The sequence below is a fragment of the Lissotriton helveticus genome, chromosome 1_2 (assembly GCF_964261635.1).
Source record: "Lissotriton helveticus chromosome 1_2, aLisHel1.1, whole genome shotgun sequence".
NCBI lineage: Eukaryota > Metazoa > Chordata > Amphibia > Caudata > Salamandridae > Lissotriton > Lissotriton helveticus.
Genome location: NC_136058.1, coordinates 291,809,346 through 291,834,018, shown reverse-complemented (window position 1 = coordinate 291,834,018; position 24,673 = coordinate 291,809,346). Strand labels below are relative to the sequence as shown.

At 48.5% G+C, this 24,673-nt stretch overlaps 1 protein-coding gene across 2 annotated transcripts in view; it reads right to left on the bottom strand.

Annotated features, from left to right (window-relative positions):
• Positions 1–766: 766 nt before the first annotated feature.
• The window catches only part of ZSWIM5 (zinc finger SWIM-type containing 5), a 304,027-nt gene continuing 280,120 nt past the window's right edge, over positions 767–24,673 (bottom strand). For both annotated transcript variants that reach the window (XM_078671759.1, XM_078671758.1), the window contains 3 exons: positions 23,504–23,667; positions 18,096–18,177; positions 767–2,258 (listed from right to left, as the gene is read on the bottom strand). In XM_078671759.1, the coding sequence (XP_078527885.1) occupies positions 1,396–2,258; positions 18,096–18,177; positions 23,504–23,667 (1,109 nt within the window). In that variant the 3' untranslated portion in view covers positions 767–1,395. The remainder of the gene's footprint in view (positions 2,259–18,095; positions 18,178–23,503; positions 23,668–24,673) is intronic.

The window sequence follows — 24,673 nt, the reverse complement described above, 5'->3', positions numbered from 1 at the left end:
ACACTAAGAAGTGAACTAAAAGCAAAGAAAGGGGGCAAATGATAGGACAGTGAGAAGCTGTAGAGCTGACATCCTGTATGAAGAATAGGAACTGGCTACATACACCTAAATACCAAACATTTGCAAAGTCATTACATTTCCTCGAGGTAAAAAGGGAATTAATTCCTGATCATTTTACAGCACTTTGTTTGCAAAATGAGCAAGTGTTCAAATAGATTTGTAACTTGAATAGGACAGCCGTTCCAGGATGGCGATTGTAATGTTGTAGATACTGCATAGAGGGAAAGGGACAGTAAAATGTGGACCAAGAGGCATCTACCCTTTCACAGCTATTCCATTATGTCTTCTTTTTTTTTTTTAACAAAAAGCATAAACAGCCCTCTTATTGGGGAGTGTGGTTAAATTCGGCAACAGACCTCCGACATGTTACATGAATACCCATTGTCTCAGCTGCAAAAACACTTAACTCCCAGAAACGGACACGGTCTTATATACAACCTGGATGCACAGCCAGCCCGCAGCATCTGCGGGGTCCTGCCAAATACAGCCCCATTTGGTGTGGATCTGCATAGACTCAAGCTCTACTTCCCATGAGTGTGGAGCATTCAACCCCCACTGTTCACTCGTCTGTGCTCAGCAGCACAAACCATTATGGGGAAACCTGAGAAAAGTGAGTGAGTCTCTCATCCCTTAAGATACCATGATAATGTACATATTCTCAGCCCACGCGGATTCAAGTATCCCCCACAAATGAAAGACAGGAGAATTATAAATAATTATAACTTTACAATTTCATAAGTGACACATATACTATTATATTTACACAATGATAAATGCTTTTCTGTTACTTTACTTTTGAAGTAAGCAATTCCCTGAGTCAGTTGGTGATTTTTTTGTATTAACATTTTGCCTTAAAATACGTTCACAACATGGGGAAGAGAAGTTCGGTTGCCTTCCAGGGAAGAGTGGGAACCCCAGAAGTCATCGCACAGGTGGCGTGTTCTACTGGCGCGTGAGGTTTAGTGTTGCCATTGATATCTTCGTATGTTCAGGTGTGTTCTCATTGCCCAGGCATCTCCCATGATTCAGCACACTTGCAGTAAAGTGGTTTCATCTTTCAGAACGGCAGGAGGGCCTCACGGTTTCCTCTTCCTGTTGAGATCTTCCCCATACTCCTTGTGAAGACTGTCCGCCTCACATATATACACACACAGCTCTTTATGCACCATGCTTTCTTTGCCTTGAGAGATCGGAATACCTTCAGGAGGTGAAATGGTTGAAATCAAAACCACTGTTATGCATCTTGCTTGATCAGAGTGCATATGGATATTCTTTAAGTGCCTGGAGGCAGAGAGTTTCTCTTAGAAGGAAAGGAGGCTGGGGGGAGGGCTGACGTCACCCGAACCTCTCGCGCACCAGCATCATAAGTTTTTTCTTCCCCTTGTAGATCTGTTTTAGATTGTCTATGAACTGAGCGAACTGTATGTGTCCATCCTGGGCAAGGAGAAAGGTCTCCCTGGCTTTACTGAGGAACTCAATGAACTCCCCATAGTGGCGAGGGCTGATGTGGGTCAGGCGCGAGTGGGTGGTGTTGATGTAAGCACTAATCGTGGCATCCAGAAGTTGGCGCAATGGGGCCTTGTCGGTCGACATGAGCTTTCCAGAGTTCCTGCGCCCTGGGATACCAGCCAGTCCTGGGGCAGTCATGGTACAGCGCCGGAGAATGTCTGACAGCACCGTAGCGCAATGCACGCTTTTCACCACTAGTGGTATGATGGCAGCCAGCTCGTTCTTGCCCAGGGAGTGGCTTAGGGCGCATGCCCACAACACATCGTTTATGGCGGGGTGAGTGTCTTGGTTGTATGCCAAGTTTAGATGTGTCATGGCCAGAGATGCGAGTTTAAAAGCCCTCAGAGGGTAGCCCCGGTGCTCCATGTAACGGGCTATGGTGAAGAGCTGAGAGTAGGTCATCCCCGTGGAAGCAGCATCAATGACAATCTGATAGGCGGTCTCAAAAGCGATGTGGTCCTTTTCACAGAGAGTAAGGGCAGAGAGGGCGCAGTTCTGGGGGTCTTTCATGGCACACTGGAGCGCTAAGGTCCTGGCACAACTGGCAAGCTCCTCTCGCTGGGGGTAGTCCAGACTGAGCCGAAGGATGGTATTGTGGGACATCACTGTTGCTGCCACAATGCTGGTGGCCTCTGTGGGAGTGAATAACTGATACCAGCTCTGCAGGATGCTGATGAGGGCTCGAACACCTGAAACGAAGAAGAAAAGCTTACATTATTGTCAACAGCAACAAACTGCAATTTGTGCTCCCCACGCCCCGCACAGACAAGACCAAACATAACAGTGCAAAGTGAACACATTAAGGGAAGACTGCTCCATGGAGGTTCCTGCTTGCTAAACGGTGGAGTAACGAAATGATCAGTCATAAAGAAACTCTAGAGGGATAAACCTTCAGTAGAAACATGTCCTGTGCTTAGCGTAGACAGATATTTGGAGGTCGATCTGTGTAAGCCTAATAAGACGCCAGGCTAAGTTTGGAGCTCTGGGTAAAATCACATCCAGGGTACACTAATCACAGTCTTGCATTGTTCGCAAACAATCTTCAATGAGCTTGGGTGAATCAAGTACATCAGTGGGTCAGCTCATACTAATACATTTGGGATGCACACACGGTGGTTAGCGTTGTTGCTTTGTCAGCAGATCGAAAGTAGCCGTTAATAGTTTTGAACAGAAGTGAGTTGGAATGCGGTACAGGTAGCATGGTACTGAAATACTTAAGAGTGTAGTACATTTAGGAGTTGTAGCAGCAGAACACAAGTTGATTAGTTATGCAATTGGCTCACCATTCGGTTACATTCTCTATTTGGATATGGGAGATATTGGGAGTAGAAGATGCGCATAGAAGACACTATGTGCGATATTTATTTATTTATTCAAAGTTTTATATAGCGCGAACAGGATCCTTACAGATATCAGAGCGCTTCACAAAGACAGGGTAGGGGCAGTAGGAGTCAACAGAGATAATGGGAACAGTATAAAAGTCAATAACATGGTAATAACATGGATAATAAAAAACATACATAAAACCAATCCGTATACAATCAGGTAAGGAAGTAATATAGGACAGCACAAGTCATTGATCCCACTACAGAGGTGTTCAGGTGGATCAGTAAACCAACGTGTATCATATCTTGGTCGGTAGTAAGAGAGTAGCGTAGTAGTGCCCCCAACAAGTAGAGTGTAGTGCCAAGGGATAGGGTGAGCAGTGATACAAAGCAATGCAGAGTCTCTGAACCAACATCTATAACGATCAGGAGATCTTGGCCAGAAGGATGGTTTTCACCTCTTTCTTGAAGAGTGCCGTGGAGGAGATCAGCCTGGTTTCAGGAGGGAGCGCATTCCAGATCCTGGGTGCCATTCCTAAGAAGGAGCACTTGTAGGTTTTCGCTTTCCGGAATCTACGAGGTTTCAGGAGTAGATTTTTGGTACTCCTATTGGATCTCGAACCTCCTGATATAGACAGCTTTTGAGCGAGGTAGTTGGGTGCCTTGTGGTGCACGGCCGCGTGTGTCATAACTGCAATTTTTAGATGTATTCTGGCTTCAAAAGGCAGCCATTTTAGAGACTTTAAGTCTGGGGATATGTGCGAATGCTTTCTAGAGCCAGTAATGAGTCTCGCGGCAGCGTTCAGGGAGGCTCTTAAGGGTGCTGTTGTGGATAGCGGGAGACCGCTGAGGGCCGCAATTTCGTAGTCTATTCGAGGAATGACTAAAGCTTGTACAGCAGTTTGGAAGTCTTTGGCCGGGAGGAAGGGTTTAATTTTCCTCAGCGTGTTAATTTGGAAATTAGCTGCTTTTGTGGCTTTGCTGACGTGCTGCTGCATGTTGAGCTTGGCGTCGAGTGTGATGCCTAGGGATTTCGCCGAGTCCACGATGGTAGGTTGGACATTGAGTGCTGTTAGGTTGTTGAGCCAGGTTTGGGTGGTGGAGATTTTCGCCGGGGGTGAGATGAGTAGGAACTCAGTTTTCAGAGCATTTAGTTTGAGGTGATTATCGGCCAGCCAAGATTGGGTGTTAATAAGCGTGGAATTCAGATGTCTGATATCTTCCGGGGATTGTAACTTTAGATAGAGTTGTGTGTCATCGGTGTACATATGGAATTGAACATTGGATGCTTGAAGCAAGGTGGCGAGCGGTTACATAACGAGGTTGAACAGTGTAGGGGTGAGGGTGGATCCTTGTGGAACACCTAGATCTGCAGGCACAGGTGTAGATAGCACATTGTCGATCTTGAACCTCTGAGACCGGTTGTGAAGGAAGGACGAAAACCACTTGAGAACAGTTCCCGATAGCCCCATTCGAGTACTTAGCAGCTCCAGCAAGTTCTCATGTTTGACCGTGTCAAATGCTGACGAGAGGTCAAGAAGGATGAGGAGGCAGGACTCATTGCGATCCAGAATTTGGAGGGCGTCATCAATTATGTGTGTCATAGCTGTTTCCGTGCTATGTTTCGCTCTGAAGCCTGATTGATGAGGGTTGAGGAGGTCAAATTGATCAATGTGTTTTGTTAGTTGGAGTTGGACACATTTCTCCAGCAGTTTGGCCAGGGTGGGGATATTGGTGATGGGCCGATAGTTGTTTAGGTCAGACGGATCAGCTGTAGGTTTCTTGAGTATAGGCGTGACTTGCCCCACCTTAAGGGAGTCTGGAATGTGGCCTTGTTGCAAAGAGCTGTTGATGATCTTGGTCCAGAGAGGGAGGAGCAAGGGGGTAAAGTCTTTTACAGCATTAGCAGGTAGAGGGTCAGTGAGGTGATTAGAGGGCTTCAGGGTGCAGAGCAGTTTGTGTATTGCTTCTTCCGAATAGGTATCGAAGTACTGCCAGGATGCCTTGTTTTAAGGTTGAGTGTCTGCCATTCTGGTGTGGTTGGGGTATCGGCTTACATCCATGATGAGGTCATTTCTTATGTTGTCAGTCTTTAGTTTAAAGAAAGCAGAGAAGGCTTCACAGTGTGGGGTGTCATTTGTTGTGCTGTTTGATTGTGTGGGTTGTGCCTTTGTTTGGGTCTTGATTAGCTCGAACAGTTTTCTTGGCCTGTTCTTCGCTTGGTCCAACTGGCGGCTGAAGAAGTCCGACTTTGTGCGCTTTATTTTCCTAAAGTAGGCATTTCTCTTGTTCTTAAGCTTTTTGAGATGCAGTGCTGAAGGGTCCGATCTCCAGGTGCGCTCTGCCATTCGCATATTACGCCTTTCGTCATTGAGTCTGTCATCATACCAGGGGTTAGAAATTTTGGTGGAGACTCTTCAGTTGCAGAGGGGCGACTTCATTGACTATTGTATTCATAGAGTCAAGGTAGTGGTCAGTCAGTGATTGAGCATCTGAGGCACCTGAAGGGGGAAGGAGGTTGCCGATGTGGGGAGGTAGGGTAGAGGGGTTAAGATTCTTAAAATCCCTTTTGCATGTTTTGGATTTGATTGGTTGAGTAGGGTTAGGTTTAACTTTTTCGTTGATAAAGAAGGTGATAATGTGGTGATCTGACCAATCGCAGGGTAGAATCGCCTCCAGTTGAATAGCGTTCTCTTTGGCAATGATGAGATCGAGTATCGCGCCTTTGTCGTGTGTTGGTTTATCGCATAATTGGGTGAGGTCAAGCGCATTGAGGAAAGTTTTGAGACTATTCACCACGGTGTCTTTCTGATCGTTCCAGTGGAGATTGAAGTCACCCAGGTAGACTTGAGTGGTCTGCCGACCGGCATTGGAAGTGACCAGGTCCATGAATTGTTGGGTGAATATGAGATTGTCACCAGGCGGGTGATAGATGAGATGTAAAGCACAGACTTGTTTGCCCTCACTGGTGATGTCGAGGCAGAGGAGTTCACAGGAGGAAAGGGAAGGGGAGGTGACTTGAGTAACGGAGAGGTTGCTCCTAAAGATGCATGCAATTCCCCCGCCCGTCTTGCCAGGAGACCTGTCCAGCCTAATGATGTGATAATTGGGGGGGACTAGTATGTCCATAATTGGGGTAGAGGCTTCAGTGAGCCACGTTTCCGTTAGAATGGCTAGGTCCAGATCCCTATCTGAGACGAGATCCGCGATGTCGGAGGAATGTCTCTGGGCCGATCTGCAGTTTAGTAGGATACATTTGAGTTTGGGAGAGAGTAGGGTGGTCGAGCTTTCTAGTGTGAGGGGAACTTTTCTGAGGTTGTTAGGGACAGAGCCTCTGTTGTTGTGTTGGGAGCTTTAGAGGGTTTGTAAGAATTGTGGTTATTGGGATGTGTGAGTTGGAAAAGTCTTTTACCGGACCTGGGCCATAAGAGCGTAGGAGAGAGCATAGGCCGCGGTCCGATAAGGGGTTGAGAACACGACGGGGGCGGTGGGAATTATTGCGAACAGGGATAGTAGGCCATTGCTGGTGTCGTCGGGGCGAGGGTATGTAGGGAGGGTGCGTCGTTTGTAGGGTAGTGGGATGGTGGGAGGTAGACTGGGCTGTGAGGAGAGAAGGTCTTTGATTGCGTGGACGTCTTTTTTGATTTGTAAGATTTCCTCTTTGACTTGTTGGAGGGTGGATAAAGTCAGGTCAGGAGGGTCATTGGGGAAGGTGTTGGTGGAGAGAGCCGTTGGTGAGTGATTGAGTAGTGAGCTGGAGAGCAGGCAGGGTATCGGGGGGGGGGGGTATACTAGCGTTGTTGAGGGGTTCCGCGGTGCTAAAGAGTGGGATGGTATTCAAGGTGTGGACGTGTTTGTGGGCGAGGGGTGTGGGTGATGTAGGTGAGACAGGCGGTGGGTGGGAAGCATAGGTAGTGACTTCAGTGGGAGACGGTGCCGGTGAGTAGAAGAGTGAGTGCAGGCTGAAGACAGTGGGGGAGACAGGAGGGTAGTGAGGGCTGAGAATAGGAGGTGGGAGAGAGGGGGATGCTAAGGTAAGGGAGGAGGTATGTTCTGTATCTTTTGTTGGGAGGGAGATAGAGTTGTGAGTGGGAGTGGGGAGGGAGCAGGGAAGGGAGAGGTGTCTGCCGTGAGGGGGATGGGTGGATAAACTCCGAGTGATGGTGTGTGCAGATGTAGGCGTGTTGTGGGTGGGAGTTGTTGTGTCAGGTGTGAGATATTCGTGGGTGGGAGTGGGGAGGGAGATGGGGAAGGAGAGGTGTCTGTCGTGGGGGGGCTGGGTGGATAAACTTTGGGCGGTGGCTTGTTCAGATGGTGGTGTGTTGTGGGTGGGGGGCTGGGAGGGGGGGTGGATAGACTTTGGGCGGTGGCTTGTTCAGATGGTGGTGTGTTGTGGGTGGGGGATGTTCTGTCCGGGGGGAGAGGGATGGAGGGGGTATGGGTGGGGATAAGAAGGGTCATGTTAGAGGGGCTGCTAGTATGTGCGGTGGAGATATTTGTGACTGTCCTTGGGGAGTGGGGGGCGTTAACAGCAGGTGGGCCATTTACTGGGGTGCTGGGGGTAGAGATGTAGTAGGTGGTGGCTGCGACGTCAGGGGTGATAGTGCTGGCGGAGTTCTGGGTGGGGGTCAGCAGCTTGGAGAGGTGCTCTTTGAACTTGGGGAGCAGGTTGTCTAGTAATTCCAGGTTCTTGTCCGTGGATTGGATTAGGACAATCCCGTTATTGTAGATAGTAATGGTAGACCTGCCAGGGAAGAGGTGGGAAGGTGTGATGGTGAGAATTAGGCCATGAGTTGTTTTCCTGGTGGTGGAGACTGTGAGTAGGGATAGGAAAGTTTTTCTCCATTGGGCTCTGCGTGCGGTGTGGAAGATGATATCGGTATTCAGGGCTCCATTGCCCGGTGAGAAGTAGGTGTCGGCAAAGGGTGTTTCAGGGTGCGACCTCAAGAAGTTGTGTTTAAAACGTTTAGTGGCATTTTTGGAGAGAGGAGTGGAGGGGTAGTTAATTCTAAAAGTGTGCTTGCCGTTGAGCTCCATTTTAGAGAGGCTGTGGCGTTAGGTGTAGGAAATAGGACGATAGTACAAACTGTCAGCCGCTAGTTACAAGGCCAAGGAGGACACTAGTGAGTGATCAAAAGTATAAGAGGTAGAAGTCAGTGTGATCCCCGAACAGACAGTGCGTAGGTGCAGCTTACCAAATGTATCCTATATACGAGGTAGCAGTCAGCTTACACCGTGTAACCAACTATGAGAGGTAGGACCGATTAGGTGGAAGCCAAGTTACATATTAGAATGTACGAGGTAACAGCAGTGTAGTCTAGGCGTAGAAAGTGGCTGGGTGCAGTTTACATGACAGAGCGAAGTGAATGAGGTAGTAATAATCAGTGCAATATCGTGACGTAGCTTACATCGGAAACCCAACAAATAAATAAATGCGGTAGCGGACAGTGAATGATGGGGATAGAGGTGAGATATGTGCAGCTTGCCGCAACGGACAGTGAATGATGGGGATAGAGGTGAGATATGTGCAGCTTGCCGCAGTAAATATAACAAATATAAGTACAACAAATGTGTATACTAGAGTAGAAAACAAAATAGAAAAATAAAATAAAAATAAAAGATCCAATACTGCAATACAAGGCAGATACTTAATTACAGTGTTTAGATACAGAGCTATGTAGATAGTCAGTTCTTAGGGTCTGGGCAAGCAGTGAGAGTGACTAGTCCATGATGGCCGCCGAAGAAGGTGAAATAATAGTCAAATATGGCCGCCAAATAGGGGGGATATATCCGATAGTCCTCTGTCAGTTGTTGTTGCTTTAGGACCAAGGAAGGGCTATTTCAGTTTCTATTTGAGCAAGCCCAGCTCTGACTTGTTGGGAGGGAGTCTTATCTCTGTTTTGGTGGTCTTGTCTTGTGTGGAGGAGTCAAGCTGGGGAGCCTTGTGGGCGTCGAAGGTAAAGGAGGGAGATTTATTACTACAGCTTTATGGCCCCAGCCATTTTGAACAAAGGGAGGAAGGCAAAAGTGTACAATACCTTCTTGTAGAACTTCTTGGCCTGTATTATGATGTTGCCCGCAAAGTGGCGCAAGGTGAAGCATTTATTGGAGGTGTAGACAAAGATAACACCAGGAACAGAGCTAAAATGTTGCAAAGTTGCAAAGTCTTTGTGCTTTTATGTTATTTCTGCACAGTAGTTATGATGTTAATAGCAGCGTTTTGCAGGCATCAGGGATCTTGCCTGAGTGTGCCCATCTGCGCTGTTTATCCATTCCTTGCCAGCGAGACCCCTCCTTTGCAGGTCTGCTCCCCGGGTCTCAGTAACAGCCGGTGGTCCGGTGGTCCGCAGGTTCGCGTTGTCAGGGTCAGAGGCTTCTTTCAGCAACAGTCTGCAGCGCCGCGTGAGTTGTCAGGGGATGCGACTTAGTCGTCTCGCGGCAGCAACTAGCCCCAGCTCGCTAACCTCCCAGCCAGCTCCAATGCCTGCTTGCAGTCCGGCGAGAGGAGGATGCCGCACGAGAGACCAGACCCCGATCTTCCCAGCAGGGGACAATCCGGTGAGAGGCACGCCTCATCAGCGCACACCGATCTCAGCGCCGGGACTCGCAGCTGGACGGAGGTTCCTAGTCGCTCCGCTCAGCGTCCCAGCGCCCATAGGCAGCAGCAAGCAGCGCCTCACCGTGCCTCCAGACTCCAGGTGCCAAGAATGCCGTCCCGTCAGGCACTCTCCGGGCGCCCGCTCCGCAGCCCGGTATTCTCGGGCAATGTCAGGCAGCAGGCTGCGCTTCTCCTCAGACCCCGGGCTGCACGATGGCAGCTGCAGCCCCGGTAGGCAGACTCCAGGCGCCCGCCTCGCGACCGGTGTTCTCAGGCGGTGGCAGGCAGCAGGCAGCGCTTCTCCCAAGTCCCCGGGCTGTACGATGGCAGCTGCAGCCCCAGTATGCAGTCTCCTGGTGGCCGGCGCTGACAGGCAGTCCTTCACGTCGTGTATTCACGCCCGCATCCGCAGCAGGCTCTCTCCCACCGTCCAGGGCTCCGCCGACAGCTCCGGTGAGAGTTGCAGGGGTCCAGTCGCCAAGGATTGCAGGTATGTGATATCCAGCTCCTTTTGAAATCCAGTTACTCGTTAGTCATCCAGTTACTTGTCAAGCTCCAGTTACTTGTATTTTCCCAATGACGACGAGTGCTATCCGGGATAATTCCATGAAAGGGATCCCTAGCACTAGGAGCTCCGGAGGAGAGCTCCTACCAGGCGGCCATCTTGGAATAATATTGATTGATATGATTACAATACCGTCAATTTAGAGGCTGCTTTGAGATTTGATTGATGTAAAGAAACACGCACAACTTATTGATTTTAACTTTACTTTGTTTGCATTGTAGACCAGTGTAATTTGAGTAATAATGGAATGTGATGCAGTGTTACAATAACTGGATGTAAGCCAACTAACCTCAACACTATTAAACGAGAGTCAATTGTATGACCACTGCTTCTATAGTGATGGCCCAAAAAGAAACAAATGAATGAATTGTTCAATAAAAATAATGAATCTTCACATTAATGGGATGCCTACAGTTTTTTAAAAGCTCATTTGGACCCAGGGACTGCACTCCCAGGAGTACAGTGAATTTCTCCAAGACACCGATGATCGGAGCATATTCTCAGTGTGGCAGTGAGAAGCAAAATCATTAAACACTAATATTCACTCAGCACATGCTCAGCTTGGGTCAGATAAAGCTTTCTACGAGAAGTTGTGCCTTACTACGACTTGGGTGCAACTTACTGCTGAATCTCTAGGCACGAGACACCTTGTGGGCCAATTCTTCTGAGCAGGGCCTTGTGTGTTTAACTGTCAAGCAGTGACAGAACCACGAAGCAGCAAAAGAAAGAAGGTATCCTTTCAATGCCCTCAGTTTCAAGCAGCAGTAACCTTTGCTATACGATTGTTGTAGCCACAAACACTACGGGCAATCCCTTCAATATACCTCAATAAGTTATACAAGGGTGCTCTACTATTCCCTCCAATGATACTCTTTACCATCAATCTTAACCATTTGCCTCAAAGGCACAACTTGAGCAATCCCTTCCATGATCATCAATGCCGAGCAACAGCAACCTTTCGCCGTAATGGAGTAAGAAATTTGCAATTCCTTCAATGCTCCTCCGTGCCAGCGGCATTAATTTTAGCTATAGCAATCAGGAAATCTCTTCAAGACAACTGTGCTGAGTGGCTAGCTGTACACCTCAAAGTCACAAACACTCCACAATGCTTCTCCGTGCAGTGAACCATTAATCTTAGTCATATAACTTTCCTCCAACCACAAATACACCCCACCACTGAGCACTATTAACCCCTGCCGTGCGGGGCATATTCCCCCGCTGTGCTGGGGGGGGGGGGGAACACACACCACGGTGGTCGTGTGCTCCACACCAGTTTCATTAGAACGCTCGCACAGCAGGGGAATTTGCCCAGCGTGCGAGCGTTCTAACGGCCGTGACGAGCTCAGCTCATCATGAGCACACGAGCACCGTGGCTCATGACGAACTGAGCTCGTCATGAGCATGCAAGGTGTAACGAATAGTTTTCTTACCTGTCGGTGTAGTTTTGCAGCTTGAAGATCTTTCTGGATTCACTATGCTGTGCATTATTCCGCGGTCTTGTGGTTGGGTCCGGATTCGTAGTCTTTTCTTTGTTTTTTTTTTTTTTTTTTCTCTTTGCCCAGGTGGGCGTCGGCGTCACACCCCCTTTGGGTGTATTTCCGGTGACGTCGGCATGCTTCCTGCGGAAGCTCCCACTCTTGGGCGCCATCTTCGGGTTCTTTTTTTCCGTGTTTCTTTCGTTTCCGAAGTAATGGCAATGTTCATCTTAGTTTGTATTTACCGCTTTGTACTTTCAAAGTCTATTCTTCAGTTAACCACCTCTTCTCTCTCCAGCCTCATCTTTCTGGCGGAGGTGGGTGGGTTCGCTAGTGAATCCAGAAAGATCTTCAAGCTGCAAAACTACACCGACAGGTAAGAAAACTATTCGTTTTGCAGCGTGAATCTTTCTGGATTCACTATGCTGTGCATAGATTTTGTAGCGGTTTCTCATCTCTGTGGCGGCTGGGTGGAAGATGAGCGTTGGGTGTTGAATATGTGCTGTAGCACCTTCTGTCCCACTTGAGCTTCCTTGTTCATTTGTATGTCCACACAGTAGTGCTTCGTGAACGTGTGCACCGAAGCCCATGTTGCCGCCAGGCATATGTCCTCTATGGGTGTGTTAGCCAGGAAGGCGATTGTAGCGCCCTTCTTCCTGGTGGAGTGGGCACGCGTCCCCTCAGCCAGTTCCTGTCCTGCCCGTTTGTGGCAGAGTTGGATTGTTTGTGCGATCCATCGTGCAATGGTCCTTTTGGTTACTGCTTTGCCCATGAAGCTGTTTGCGAAGGACACAAAAAACTGTTTCGTTTTCCTGTGCCCCTTTGTCCTTTCAATGTAGTGCATGACTGCCCTTCTGGCGTCCAGGGTGTGCAGAGCTCTCTCTGCGCTGGTTGTGGGTTTTTGGAAAAAACTCGGTATCTGTATCGACTGGTTCATGTGAAAATTGGATACCACCTTCGGCATGAAGTGTGGGTCAGTCCTCATCACAACTCTATCGTTGTGTATTTGTATGTATGGTTCTTGTAGCGTCAGCGCTTGAAGCTCGCTTACTCTGCGTAAGGACGTTATCGCAACCAGGAAGGCTGTTTTCATAGTTAGCATCTTTAGGGAGGCCTTGTGAAGTGGTTCAAAGGGCTCTTTCATGAGTTCCGTTAGGACTGTGTTCAAGTTCCATGCAGGTGGCGGCACCCGCTTGGGTGGTGCGATCCTTTTCGCTCCTTCTAGGAATCTCTTCACCACCTGTGATGTGAAGAAGCTCCTGCACGTTTCTCCCCTTGTGTAGGCTACTATCGCTGCCAAGTGAACTCTTAACGAGGATGAGCTAAGGTTCTTCTCCAGTAAGTGCGTCAGGTACCTTAGCACTGTGGAGTCCCTCTTCATCTTATTGTGGAGTCTTTCCTGTCTGCACCATATTGTGAATCTTTTCCATTTCGCAACGTAGCACTTTCGAGTGCTGGGCCTTCGTGCCTCCCGAAGTACCCTCAGGGTGCTTTCTGGTAGTCTCAAATGTGCGAACTCTATGTCCTCAGGAGCCACGCTACTAGGCTCATGCTCTCTGGCTCTGGATGCAGTACCTCTCCGTTCTGCATGGACAGTAGATCTTTCCTCCTGCTGAATCTGTGGGGTGCACACTGTGTCATCTCCATGATCTGCGAGTACCAGGTCTGCCTCGCCCACTGCGGTGCGACCAGTATCAGTGTCATGTTGCTCGCTCTGCATTTGCTCAGTACTCTGTGCATCAGTGGTATCGGGGGAAAGGCGTAGGCAAATGTCCTTGACCAATCTATCCATAGGGCATTCCCCAGTGTCCCCTCCTCGGGCTGCCTGGATGCGAAGTTTTGGCATTTTGCATTCTGGCGTGTGGCAGACAGGTCCACCGATGGTGTCCCCCACCTGTCGAACAGGTATCTTGTCTCCTGAGCATTGAGCTCCCACTCGTGGGATGCCGATGTCTGCCTGCTGAGCCAATCGGCTTGTATGTTGTCCTTCCCTGGTAGGTGTATGGCTAGCAGGTCTATCTTGAGAGGGATGGCCCATCTCCATATCTCCTGCGCCAGCGTTGAAAGCGGTGCGGACTGTGTGCCCCCCTGCTTGTTGATGTAGAACATCGCAGTGGTGTTGTCTGTTTGTATCAATACCTTGTGCTTGTACAGTCTTGTTTGAAAGGCCTTCAGTGCAAGGAAGATTGTCTTCAATTCTAAGTAATTGATGTGCTTTGTGGCATCCGTCGGTGCCCACAGTCCCCTCACCTTGAGCTCCTCCATGTGAGCGCCCCATCCCTTCAGGGATGCGTCTGTGGTGATGGTCACTGTTGGCGTTGGGGGCGTTAGAGGCTTCCCCTTGCTATGTTCTCCATGGTCCACCATGTCATCTCCTTCTGCACTGCGTGCGTTACAACCACTAGATCCTCCCAACTGCCTGTAGCTTGTGACCATTGCTCCTGTAGCCATTCTTGAATGGGTCTCATGTGGAGTCGTACATTCGGTACCAGGTGGATGCATGATGCCATCATCCCCATGATCTTGCTCGCCGTCCTCGCCGTCCTCGCTTGTCCCTTCCGGTAGAGGCGAGTTTCCTTCACCAGCGCCCTCGTCCTCTTCTCGCTGGGGAACACCATGCCCTGTAAGGTGTTGATCTGTGCTCCCAGGAAGATCTTCACTTGTTCCGGCTCCATTGATGATTTCTTCCAATGGATGGAGAACCCCAGGTTTATGAGCGTGCTGGTCACTGTATGTGCGTGCAGCTTGCATTTCTGGTATGAGTTTGCTTTCACCAGCCAGTCGTCCAGGTAAGGGTATACATGTATCCCCTGCCTTCTTAGGTGCGCCGCGACTGCTGCGAGGCACTTTGTGAAAACTCTTGGTGCCGATTTTAGACCGAAGGCCAGTGTCGTGAACTGGTAGTGGCTTTCTCCGACGGTGAACCTGAGCATGTGCTTGTGCTTCCTGTTCATTGGGATGTGCAGGTATGCGTCTTTGAGGTCTATAGTGACCATGAAGTCCCCGGTCTGCAACTGTGGGAGCACCTCTTGCAGGGAGGTCATTTTGAATTTTTGCGTTCTTATGAATCGGTTCACGAACCGTAAATCGAGAATGGGCCTCATTGTCTCGTCTACTTTTGGTACCAGGAAGTATGTTGAGTATACTCCTGTGTTTCTTTCCTTGAAGGGTACCCTTTCTATGGCCTGCTTCCGCAGGAGTTCTTTTGCTTCTTCCTGAAGGCACTGCAGCTGCTTGCTTGCTAGCGGCTTTCTTCTTGGTTTTCTGCTTGTTGGCCTCGCCTCCAACTCTATGCAGTATCCGAATTGGATAATGTTGAGGATCCATTTGTCTGATGTGATTCCTCTCCACTCCTGGAGGTGGAATCTTAATCTCCCTCCCACTGGTGTCCTGTGGTCGTGGGTGTCTAGTTTGTCTTGACCCATCTGTACGTGCTGCCCCCTGGGATCTTTTTTGTGGGTGGGCACACGGATTTTTTCGAAGTCACTTGGAGGTGGGCTGCTGGCCCCCTCTTCTATTCTGTCCTCGTCCATTTCTCCCTCGAAAGGACTGGCCTCTTTGTTGGTACTGCCAGGGCTGTTTCTGATGGCCCTGCTGACCCTGCGAGTCTGCCTGGTGCGTTTGCTGGAAAGCCTGGTGTGAAGTACCTGGCTGGTTTCCGCCTCTTCCGCCGGGCCTCCGTGACGGGGTGCCCCTCTTGTTCCCTCTGAACTGCAATGCTCCCATGGATCTTGCTGTTTCGTTATCCTTCTTAAGTTGGCTGAGTTGCTCATCAACTGTTTGTCCGAAAAGCGTACTGCCGTTGAACGGGGTGTTCAGGATGCTGTGTTGCACCTCCGGTTTGAACCCGGATATCCTGAGCCAGGCGTGTCTCCTTTCCGTGACGCCCATCATCATGAGCCTGCTGGCCGTGTCTGCCCCATCCAGAGCCGTCTTTAGGCAAGAATTTGCAGCATTCTTCCCCTCTTCAATTAGCTTCTCGGCTTTCTGCTTGGCATCCTGGGGCAAGTCCTTCACCAACTGTCCCAGTCCCTCCATGATTTGGTACATGTGTCTGTTCACCAGGGCGTTGGAATTAGCCATGCGCCAGTGGGTCGCGGCATTCCGTTCGATCCTTCTGCCCACCAGATCCATCCTTTTGCTCTCCTTATCCGGTGGCGGGCCCGAGGTAGTGGGTACGTTAGCCCTCCTCCTTGCTGTGGCCGTGATAATGGAGTCTGCGGAGACCGTGCCCTGAATGTAGGCCGGGTCCTTTGCGGCATGCTTGTACTTCTTCTCAGTTCTGGGAGTCACTGCCTTGCATGTTGCGGGCTCCCTGAAAGCTTCCTTCCCCTGAGCCAAGACGCTCTCGAGCATCGGGAGGAACTGGCTCCTCGTTTGTGTTGGGAGCAATGTTTCCAGAAGAAAGTCTGCTTTCTGCTTCTCTTCGTCGAGCTTGAGCTTGAAAGCTGCTGCGGCAGATTGTATCACCGCGTTGTAGGCCCCGATGTCGTCCGGCGGCGAGGGCCTCGAGGGGTAGGTGTCGACCACCTCCTCCGGGCTGTCGGTCTCGACATCGATGTAATCCACATCCTGAAGGTCATAGGGCGCTGACTCTGTGTCTGTCCTGCCCTCATCTTCCTCCCCATAGCTGTAGCTCTCGTGGGGATTCTCGTACTCCTCCTGGTCGTCGAACACCTCGACGTCCCGGTCTTGCTCGGTGACTTCTGCGACCTCCTCTTCTTCCTCCTCGACCGCCTCCAGCACTGGTGGCTTGGTCTTGAGAGGGATCGTGAAGGCCTTCATCCTTGCGTCGAAATCTTTTTTCCGCTGCATGAAGTTCTCCATTTCTGCCTCGAGGCGCCTTCTTTTCTTTTCCATCTCGGCCGCGTGTTCCGCGTCGGATGGTTCCGCCGGTCTCTTCGACGGATGGCTCGTCGCCGTGCCTCTCGGAGTCGAAGTTTTCGACGTTGAACCGGATATCGGGTCTCTGGTCGTCGTCGACAGTTTCGGGTCTTTCTCCCTCGTCGATCGATCCTTTTCGGGGACGATTTTCGACGTCTTCTGCTGATCAGCAGCTCTCGGCGCCGGGGACTCCTTCTCTGAGGATCCGCTGGGCCTGGGAGTAGTCGCGGACGCCGCCTTTTTTGGCGTCGGCGCTTTCGGGGTCTTGCCCTCGATTTTTCGAGACTCAGAGTCTCTCGGGTTCTTGGGGGCCGAAGAGTCTCCTACCTTGTCAGAAGTCTTCGTGTAATCGGTCTCTACGACCGTGTAGCAGTCGTCTTCGGCGGCAGCGTTGTCTTCTTCCTCGGAGGACATCCCCAGCTCGTAGAGCGACGGGGTCGGGGCCTTCCCCTGCAGGGTGGCGTGTGCTACCCTCTGCCTCTCTCTCACACGAAGGGTCTTCGGGGTGAAGGCGGAACAGGCGTTGCAGTCTCCGCTCTCGTGGTCCACCGGTAGGCAAAGGTTGCATACCGGGTGCTGGTCTTTCTGCGCGTACTTGTGGTGGCAGTTCCGGCAGAACTTGAACGGCGTGTTGTCCATCCTCGAGCGTCCAGGGCCTCTCTGGTCGCGTGTTCGTCGACGGTCGTCGAAGATCTGGATGGAAAACGCCTTATCTTTGCTTGTCTTTCGTCGGTGAAGTCCCCTGGAGTCTTCAGATGACTTCTCCTCGTCTTTTCTGTATTTTCTTTCTTCTTTCTCCAAAAATGTCTGGAGCCCAAACGGGAACGATCCAGACCCGACCGCGGAAAAAAAGAATCTGAAGATGGCGCCCAAGAGTGGGAGCTTCCGCAGGAAGCATGCCGACGTCACCGGAAATACACCCAAAGGGGGTGTGACGCCGACGCCCACCTGGGCAAAGAGAAAAAAAAAAAAAAAAAAACAAAGAAAAGACTACGAATCCGGACCCAACCACAAGACCGCGGAATAATGCACAGCATAGTGAATCCAGAAAGATTCACGCTGCAAAACATTAGGTATACGCTTCTTGAAGAAGCAACCAAGGAATTTCTTCAATATACCCTACTGCTGAGCAGCTAACTATATACCTCGAAGGCAAAAACACTCATCCAAAGCCTTCAATACACCTCAGTGCATATCAACCTGCTCTACACCTCTTGAAAACACACACACACACCGCAAGTACCTTTCTTGGCTAGGCTTACATCCTAGCTCTAAGCTCATTCCTTGGGTGCGGTGTTCATGGGTCTTCTAAAATGCTATCAAAGTAGAACAAATTCATCACTCTCCCAAGATAGTAACAGGGCAGCATCCCCCTAATGAATTCAGCATCCATTGTACAGGAATCAATTTATAACAGCAAACAGCTCTTTTACGACATAACAGACAAAACTGGTGTGGCGCCGCGGCCAGGACGACTGACGCTGGAATCTGGGGGGATCACGGTTCGATCCCCAGCGCCGGCGGCAGGTTAGCCCAGCACCATGTGACTCTGGGCAATAGCTTGCTTAATCTTCCTGACGGCCCCCAGCGCCTAGAGACCCTAACGGGTGATTGTGCGCTTTACAAATGTGGATTATTATTATGTGGATTAATGTCCTACCAAAGCAGAAGCTACTTACCTACTTCAGTGGCACAAGTTACAAGCCATCTCACCATCTCTCGCCGCCTCCAATTTAGTGTAGACAGAGTCATACGCATTACCTATAATGAAAACAAGTTTTCAGATTAACAGGACTATCTATGCAAGGGTATTTTTAACTAATAGGATTACCAATTAAATAAAACCTTTAATATACAAAAGCACATTTAACATTATGCTTTGAATCTATTTGCATGTGTCAATATAAATTCCTGTAGATCTATATTTAAGTAAAAACGAAATGCAGTTTTTAAACTAAATAAAAAAGACAAAGTAGAGGTCCTGAGGGGGGGGTAGGGGTTTGGCCTGTTGGGGGAATCAGTGTTTCGACAAATTCTTCTATATTTTCCTCTGAGGTTCTTCTTGATTTTCTTTAATGCCATGCCTAGGACTTCTCTGAACCCAACTCAAACATTGGTAATAGCCTAACTGGAGATCTCACTGTGTATGTTACCACAGCCGAGACTTGGAAATATAAGTTTACTTGTTGATCTTTTTATTTAGGGATGGTGTGGAGTCATATATATGCCCCACGCAGGCGCAATTATGTCAGTTTATCTTTTAACTCTTTTGTGCCCTCAGAGGCAGATCACTTGTGACAAATTGGAGCAATGACAGTGAACAAGATGTAACTCGGGACAATTTTACAAGTTTAAAAGAATGGGGATTAGGGAGGGTAGTGAAAAATCTATAGTTCGATAAGCGCACCACCAGAAAGATTATTACAGAAGACGAGATAATGGTTCTGGATAGAAACCGAAGCAGCACCTCCCAAAAAGGTGATTGGTCTGGGAAGTGGAATTATAGAAGTATGTACTTCAGGACCAAGCAGCACAATGGCCACAATGACCCTCCTTGCAGACTTGATTGTCAACAAAATAATGACAGCGATAAATATGGATACCCAATGTAGCAGCCTGCCAGATGTCAGACACTGGAACATCACTCACTAACGCAATCATGGTGGCCTTTGCTTTGGTGGAATGGGCCCGAAGGACCTCGGGAGGTTGCTTTTTAGGTTTCGCCCTGGCGTTGCAACCGCCCAAGGCGAAATCTAATGTAATCTCAAGAGTGGGGACTTGGAACCGCCCCTTCTTCCATTGGCTAGCTCCATAAATGGAGGCTAGCCATTGGAAGAGATTGGCCGTCAATCACGTTTTCCAGTGAAAACGCGATTCGGGGGCGTTTCTGGGTCTTTTTTAAGACCTACCCCTTGTTGCCGTGCGTCCCGGGCTGCGCTGTGATTGGCTGCAGGCCCGAGACACCCCAGTGACGTCATTTCCGGGGCCGCGCTGTGATTGGCTGCCGGCCCGGGACACCCCTGTGACGTCAGCCAATCACAGCACGGCCCGGGATCTGACTGCTGTCGTGCTCTGTTAACACCCGAACCCGCTATCACCAAAGATAGGCTGCTACAAATTGCGCAAAAAGTATTATGATAATAAAAGTGCTTCCAAAAAATAGGCATAGACCTGTACGAGTGCATTTTTTTAGCTCTGTAAAAAACACTTCAGATGGTTACTCCCTTACAGTACCACTCAAAAATAATAAGTTAGTGTCATGAAGCTTCAAGGGATTCCATTAATAAATCACAGCACCCTTTACGTTTCCAGAACGAACAATTGCGCACATTTAAATTTCTTTCAGGCAGCAGGGACCCTGACAAAAAGGCTTGTTTAGCTGCCTACCCTTCCTCGGCTTCACAGCAAAGGAGTTTTACACTTCAGTTGGAGTTTTCAACCGACTGATGAACCGCCTCCTCCCCGTCGCCGCCAGTCCCCAAGTCAAGGCGCCACTCTATGGTTGCGTATCCCAGAATGCATTGTGAACACAATCACTGGACAAGCAGGGGAGAAAAAAACTGGTTCGGCCAACAATAGAATTGATGACTATATTTTACGCCCAAAAACGCTCAGTTCCGATGGTACCGGCCGATCGGTGGTACAAAGAGCCTGAAGGGAGGGAGGCAGGGCGGGCATTTATCTCCAGATAACGGATACGTAGTGATTGGGGCAACAGGCACTGCAAAAAACAGACAGGCGGGCCCAGGAACTGATTATGCTCGTGGTTGTCCCGATAAATCAATCTCAAGAAATTCCCCGGCACAATCAGAGCACGCACAAGTGACACACGTGCGAAAATCAAATGCCAGCGCTTGTAACACGATAATCTCACAGAGGCTCCTGGGCAGATGGTGCTGTACATGTATAGGAGGAGGCATCGGGGTGAAAGGGGACAAGTAAAGTGGAGAAAACAACCACAAGGAGTGCAAGAACAACCTGAGAAAATAAAATTGTAGGAAATATAGAACAAGCATTTACAATGCAACGGTTTCGCCTTTGGAAAAGTTAGAGCTATTTGCAATGTAAATGACAATGCCATTTATTTGTCTGTTTTCAAAACCAGCACATAAATACAAATTGTCATTTACAATGCCAATAGCTTAAACTTTTCCAAAGGCGAAACCGTTGCATTGTAAATGCTTGTTGGTCAGTGCATTGCATGTCCTTATGCAGAGAGCAGCCCACCTGGACAAGGTTTGCTTCTGCACTGCGTTTCTCTTCTGAACACCAGCAAAGGAGACAAAATGCCACTTTGATTGGGAAGCACTCAAGGGCGCTTCCAGCTTGACAAAGCATCTCCTCAGCAGTGGTGAAAAGATCCAACCAAGGCAAGCCCCACTAAGCAAGGACACCTTGAGTCAACTTTGGATGAAGAGGTCATTGGTCACCCGCCAGTTAACATTTGTTGAGCTAGTCCACCATGGTGCTCAGTGATCCGATTAAATAATTTACTGTTACACAGATTCCTTTAAGGTCCAGCCATTTTTAGACACTAAGTTTCCTGGCAAAGGATTTGAGGCCCTACACTGCCCTGCTTGCTGCAATATCACATGCCAGACTTATTGTCTGATGCAACCAGAACTGGCTTTACCTCTACGGTCGATGGAAGGCCTTGAAAGCCAAACAATTAGCACAAAGGTTCAGCAGGTTTAATGTGGTATTTTTGCTTCGTCTAGGAGCAAAAGGTCTCATCTCCACCTCTCCCAAATGACCCCATATAACCCAACAACACTGCATCTGTCTGCTGTGAGTTCCAGGTAGAATAGAGAGAACGGCTGCACATCACCCACCACTGAAGATCCTGGAATGTGGATACCATATGATTGACTATCCCAGTGTTGAGCCCAGTGCAGACAGAGGTTCCATTGCAAGACACACATGTGGGACCTGCTGGATGCCAAGAAACCTCAGAACTGGCTGCGTTGGAACACTTGAGTCACCCTGAAACATAGGACTGTATCCAGGATGGCCATTAGGAAGGAAATCAAATGTAGGTTGCTGTGAGATTTTGCCTTGTTGATGGAAAACCCCAGGAATGACATTAAGGGTAATGGTTGTATGTAGGTGCCCCCATGCCAGATTTCAGCAAGCACACCTTCAGAAGCCAGTCAAAGGTACAGAAATACATATATCCATGAACATGAGGTATGACCACCATGATTATCTTCACAAGCACCTGAGTGGCGGAGGTGAGGCTGAAGGGCAGAACGGTAAATTGGTAATACAGACCCCACCATGAATCGTGCATAGGGTTTGTGGGCCTGCTGGATGGGCACATCAACGCAGGCATCCAGCAGTCCAAAGACACCATCTAGTCTCCTGGATCAAGGGCAGAATGTGAACTAGTCCTTTCTAGAGAAGCTATCCAAAAGGGAAAGGTCCAGAATCGGCCAGAGTCCTCGATCTTTTTGGGGCATTATGAACTGATGGAAGTAATACTTTATGCTCTCATCTACTTGTACAGCCAGGACTGACTGCAGAAGAAGTGGATCTGTAGCACCCACGGATCTGAAATAATTGCACAGCAGCTGGACCGGAATTTCTACCCATACCCACCCTCCCCCCATCCAACACATGTGAAGGGGAAATCAAAGTGGCTTGGCCGTAGATGTGGAAGACAAAGACGTGTCTCTAGTGGTGTCCATGGCCTCTATCACCACCACGCCCTCTTGCGCCACGAAAAGACTCCTACAAGTGCTGCGAGGGCTGCCTCTGCCAATAGCAGGACTCAGAAAGCATCCTTTGAATTTTCATTACAGTTGGTGAAACTGGCGATAGCAAGTCAAAGGAGCTTGCTGCCGCACGACTGCTTCTAAAGCCCACCAATGCAGAATTTGCTTTCTATTCGAAAAGCCCGGAACCATCAACTGCCACGTCGATAAGGATTGTTGGCCAACAAAAGGTCAAGGAATAGCCCTATCTGCTTCAGAAGGAGCAGAAAGAAAGGGACCGACATCAGCGTACATAGGTGGTGCTTATATGTGGCTTCACTAGTCACTTTCCGAGCTGAATGACTTTGGCGCGGAGAGTAGTGCTTTAAAGTTTTTGGATCCAGTCAGTAGCCTGGGTGATATTCACAAGGTGAGGAATCTGTGTTTCGAAGTATCCATCAGAAACATGGCCCAATTATCGTGTGGCGAACTTGACGCTGCTGGCATACATGTAATATTTAGTAGAAAGGGAAAGGAAACCGGTAATTTCATGCAAATGGAATAGTCTTATTGACTTACAAGTGGCATGCTTCTTGATAATCTGCAGAAGGTAGAACAAGGAGAGGTAAACATTCAAGAGGGAACAGGGTAAGGAGTCTAACCTAATCCCTATCTTAAGTAAAGATACAAATTACAGCAGTTAAGATTAATCAATTTACAGAGCTCAGAAAGATGAAAGAATGAACCAGTGATGCTAGAGAGGCATGTTTATGCAAGACCACATTTAATATCTGTTGATGCGTTTCCACTAGAGGAAGTGCAAGATACATGATCTAGACTACAAAATCAGGCATAGCTCAAGACCTTTTGGAGCTACTTAGTATTATTCATGGAGGCATATTTAGGATATGTGCATAAATCCAAACAGATCTGCCATGCCAGCATGAAAACAAATACTGTGCCTTTGCAAAAAATCTCAATAGCACACCATGATTCAGAAGGTGTAGTGGAAGTGATCAGGTTAAACAAGGTAACACAGCAGGATCCCCAACTGAGCTTAAGCAGGCTCACTGGAACTGATGATGGAAGTGGCAAGTTAACACAATGGCAGGATGAGCAAGAAGTTAGACAAACATTGTTCTTACAGAGCCATAGAGTTCAGACAAGGTATGGAGCTACACAATAATATCAAAAGGCATGCTATGAAGTGGGAATGGCAAGCTCTTGACAACTGATGCACGGCCACTTGGAAATGCTGGATAGGCAAAACACGTTTGACAGACCAAGTACAATTATCACAAACACTCGATTTGGATATTATGAATATTGCATTTATTTGCAGTGGTCAAGAATCAGAGCTGGATAGAAATTAAGCGGTAAGAGGTAAAAGTTACCTGTAGCCCTAACTCCAGCGCCACATTCAGTAAGGTGGTGTCAGAGTTGTTGTCGGTGGGAGTGGCGATTTTAAAAGCATCCTGTGCCAGCTTGAAAATAAGGGAGGAGGAGTGGATATTCTTTTGTATGGCCTCAAGAACTGTGCGTAACCGCAGCATGTCCCCTAAACAAAGGAGAGAATACAAATCAGTAGCAGACAGTTATGCGATGAATCAAGCGTTGATCAAAACATTTATATAGCACTTCTGGTCACCTGGAAATCGGAGTGTGCATCAGTAATCGTACTAGCTCATCTTGAGCGGTGCTTCACATAAGTTTTGCAATTTGTGTCACACCTAGCTTCCATAGACACAAGGTGGGGCGTTTTTTTCATGTTACAACAGCAATTGTTTGTAAACTTAAAGATCTTGACCGCGGCCTTCGATATCAGACTGTGGCCAAGATACTGAGCCGCCCATAATGGTGACAGGAGGATAAACTGTACTGGAGTCAGGAGATGGAACACCTTTTAGAGTAGGGTACTGGCCTAATAGCATCTGTTGAATATAACGACCAGGATTCTTAAAAAGGTCTTGGTGATACCAATGATATTAGCAAATTTTAAAAACCTTTCTGCAGCAGAGTACGGACGTAAAGCCAATCTATTTTTGTGTTAAAATGAGGCAGTGTGGTTCATTTCAGTATATATATATATATATATAGTTATATAGTTATATAGTCCCGGACCCCAAGCAAAGGACGTGGTCGAGGCGCCAGAGGAGGAAAAAGTCAAGGCGCAGGAAAGCAATGGAATCCGAATCCGTCCGTGGGAATGACGAGAGGAAAAGCAGCAAAGGAATAATGGAGGAGCTGACTGTGGTAAATTTATCAGACATTATACTTACTGATACCCAGATTAATGTACTCTCTTTGGGGTTAACTTTCTGCCCGACTAGCAAATTTGATTACACTGGTGGGAGAATAGATCTCTTCCACTTCACACGAAAACTAAAACTCAAGAAGTGGTTTGAGCATAAAAAATCATTACAGGGGGTGGATAATGTGGGATATACTAGTGAATTAACAATTGGGGATTTCTCCACTGTACAACTGCTACATGAGCTAAGAAATTAGGAGACTAATGAAATTGATCCAGCAATAGTAGCAGCTGAAGAACAGCTTATCATTGA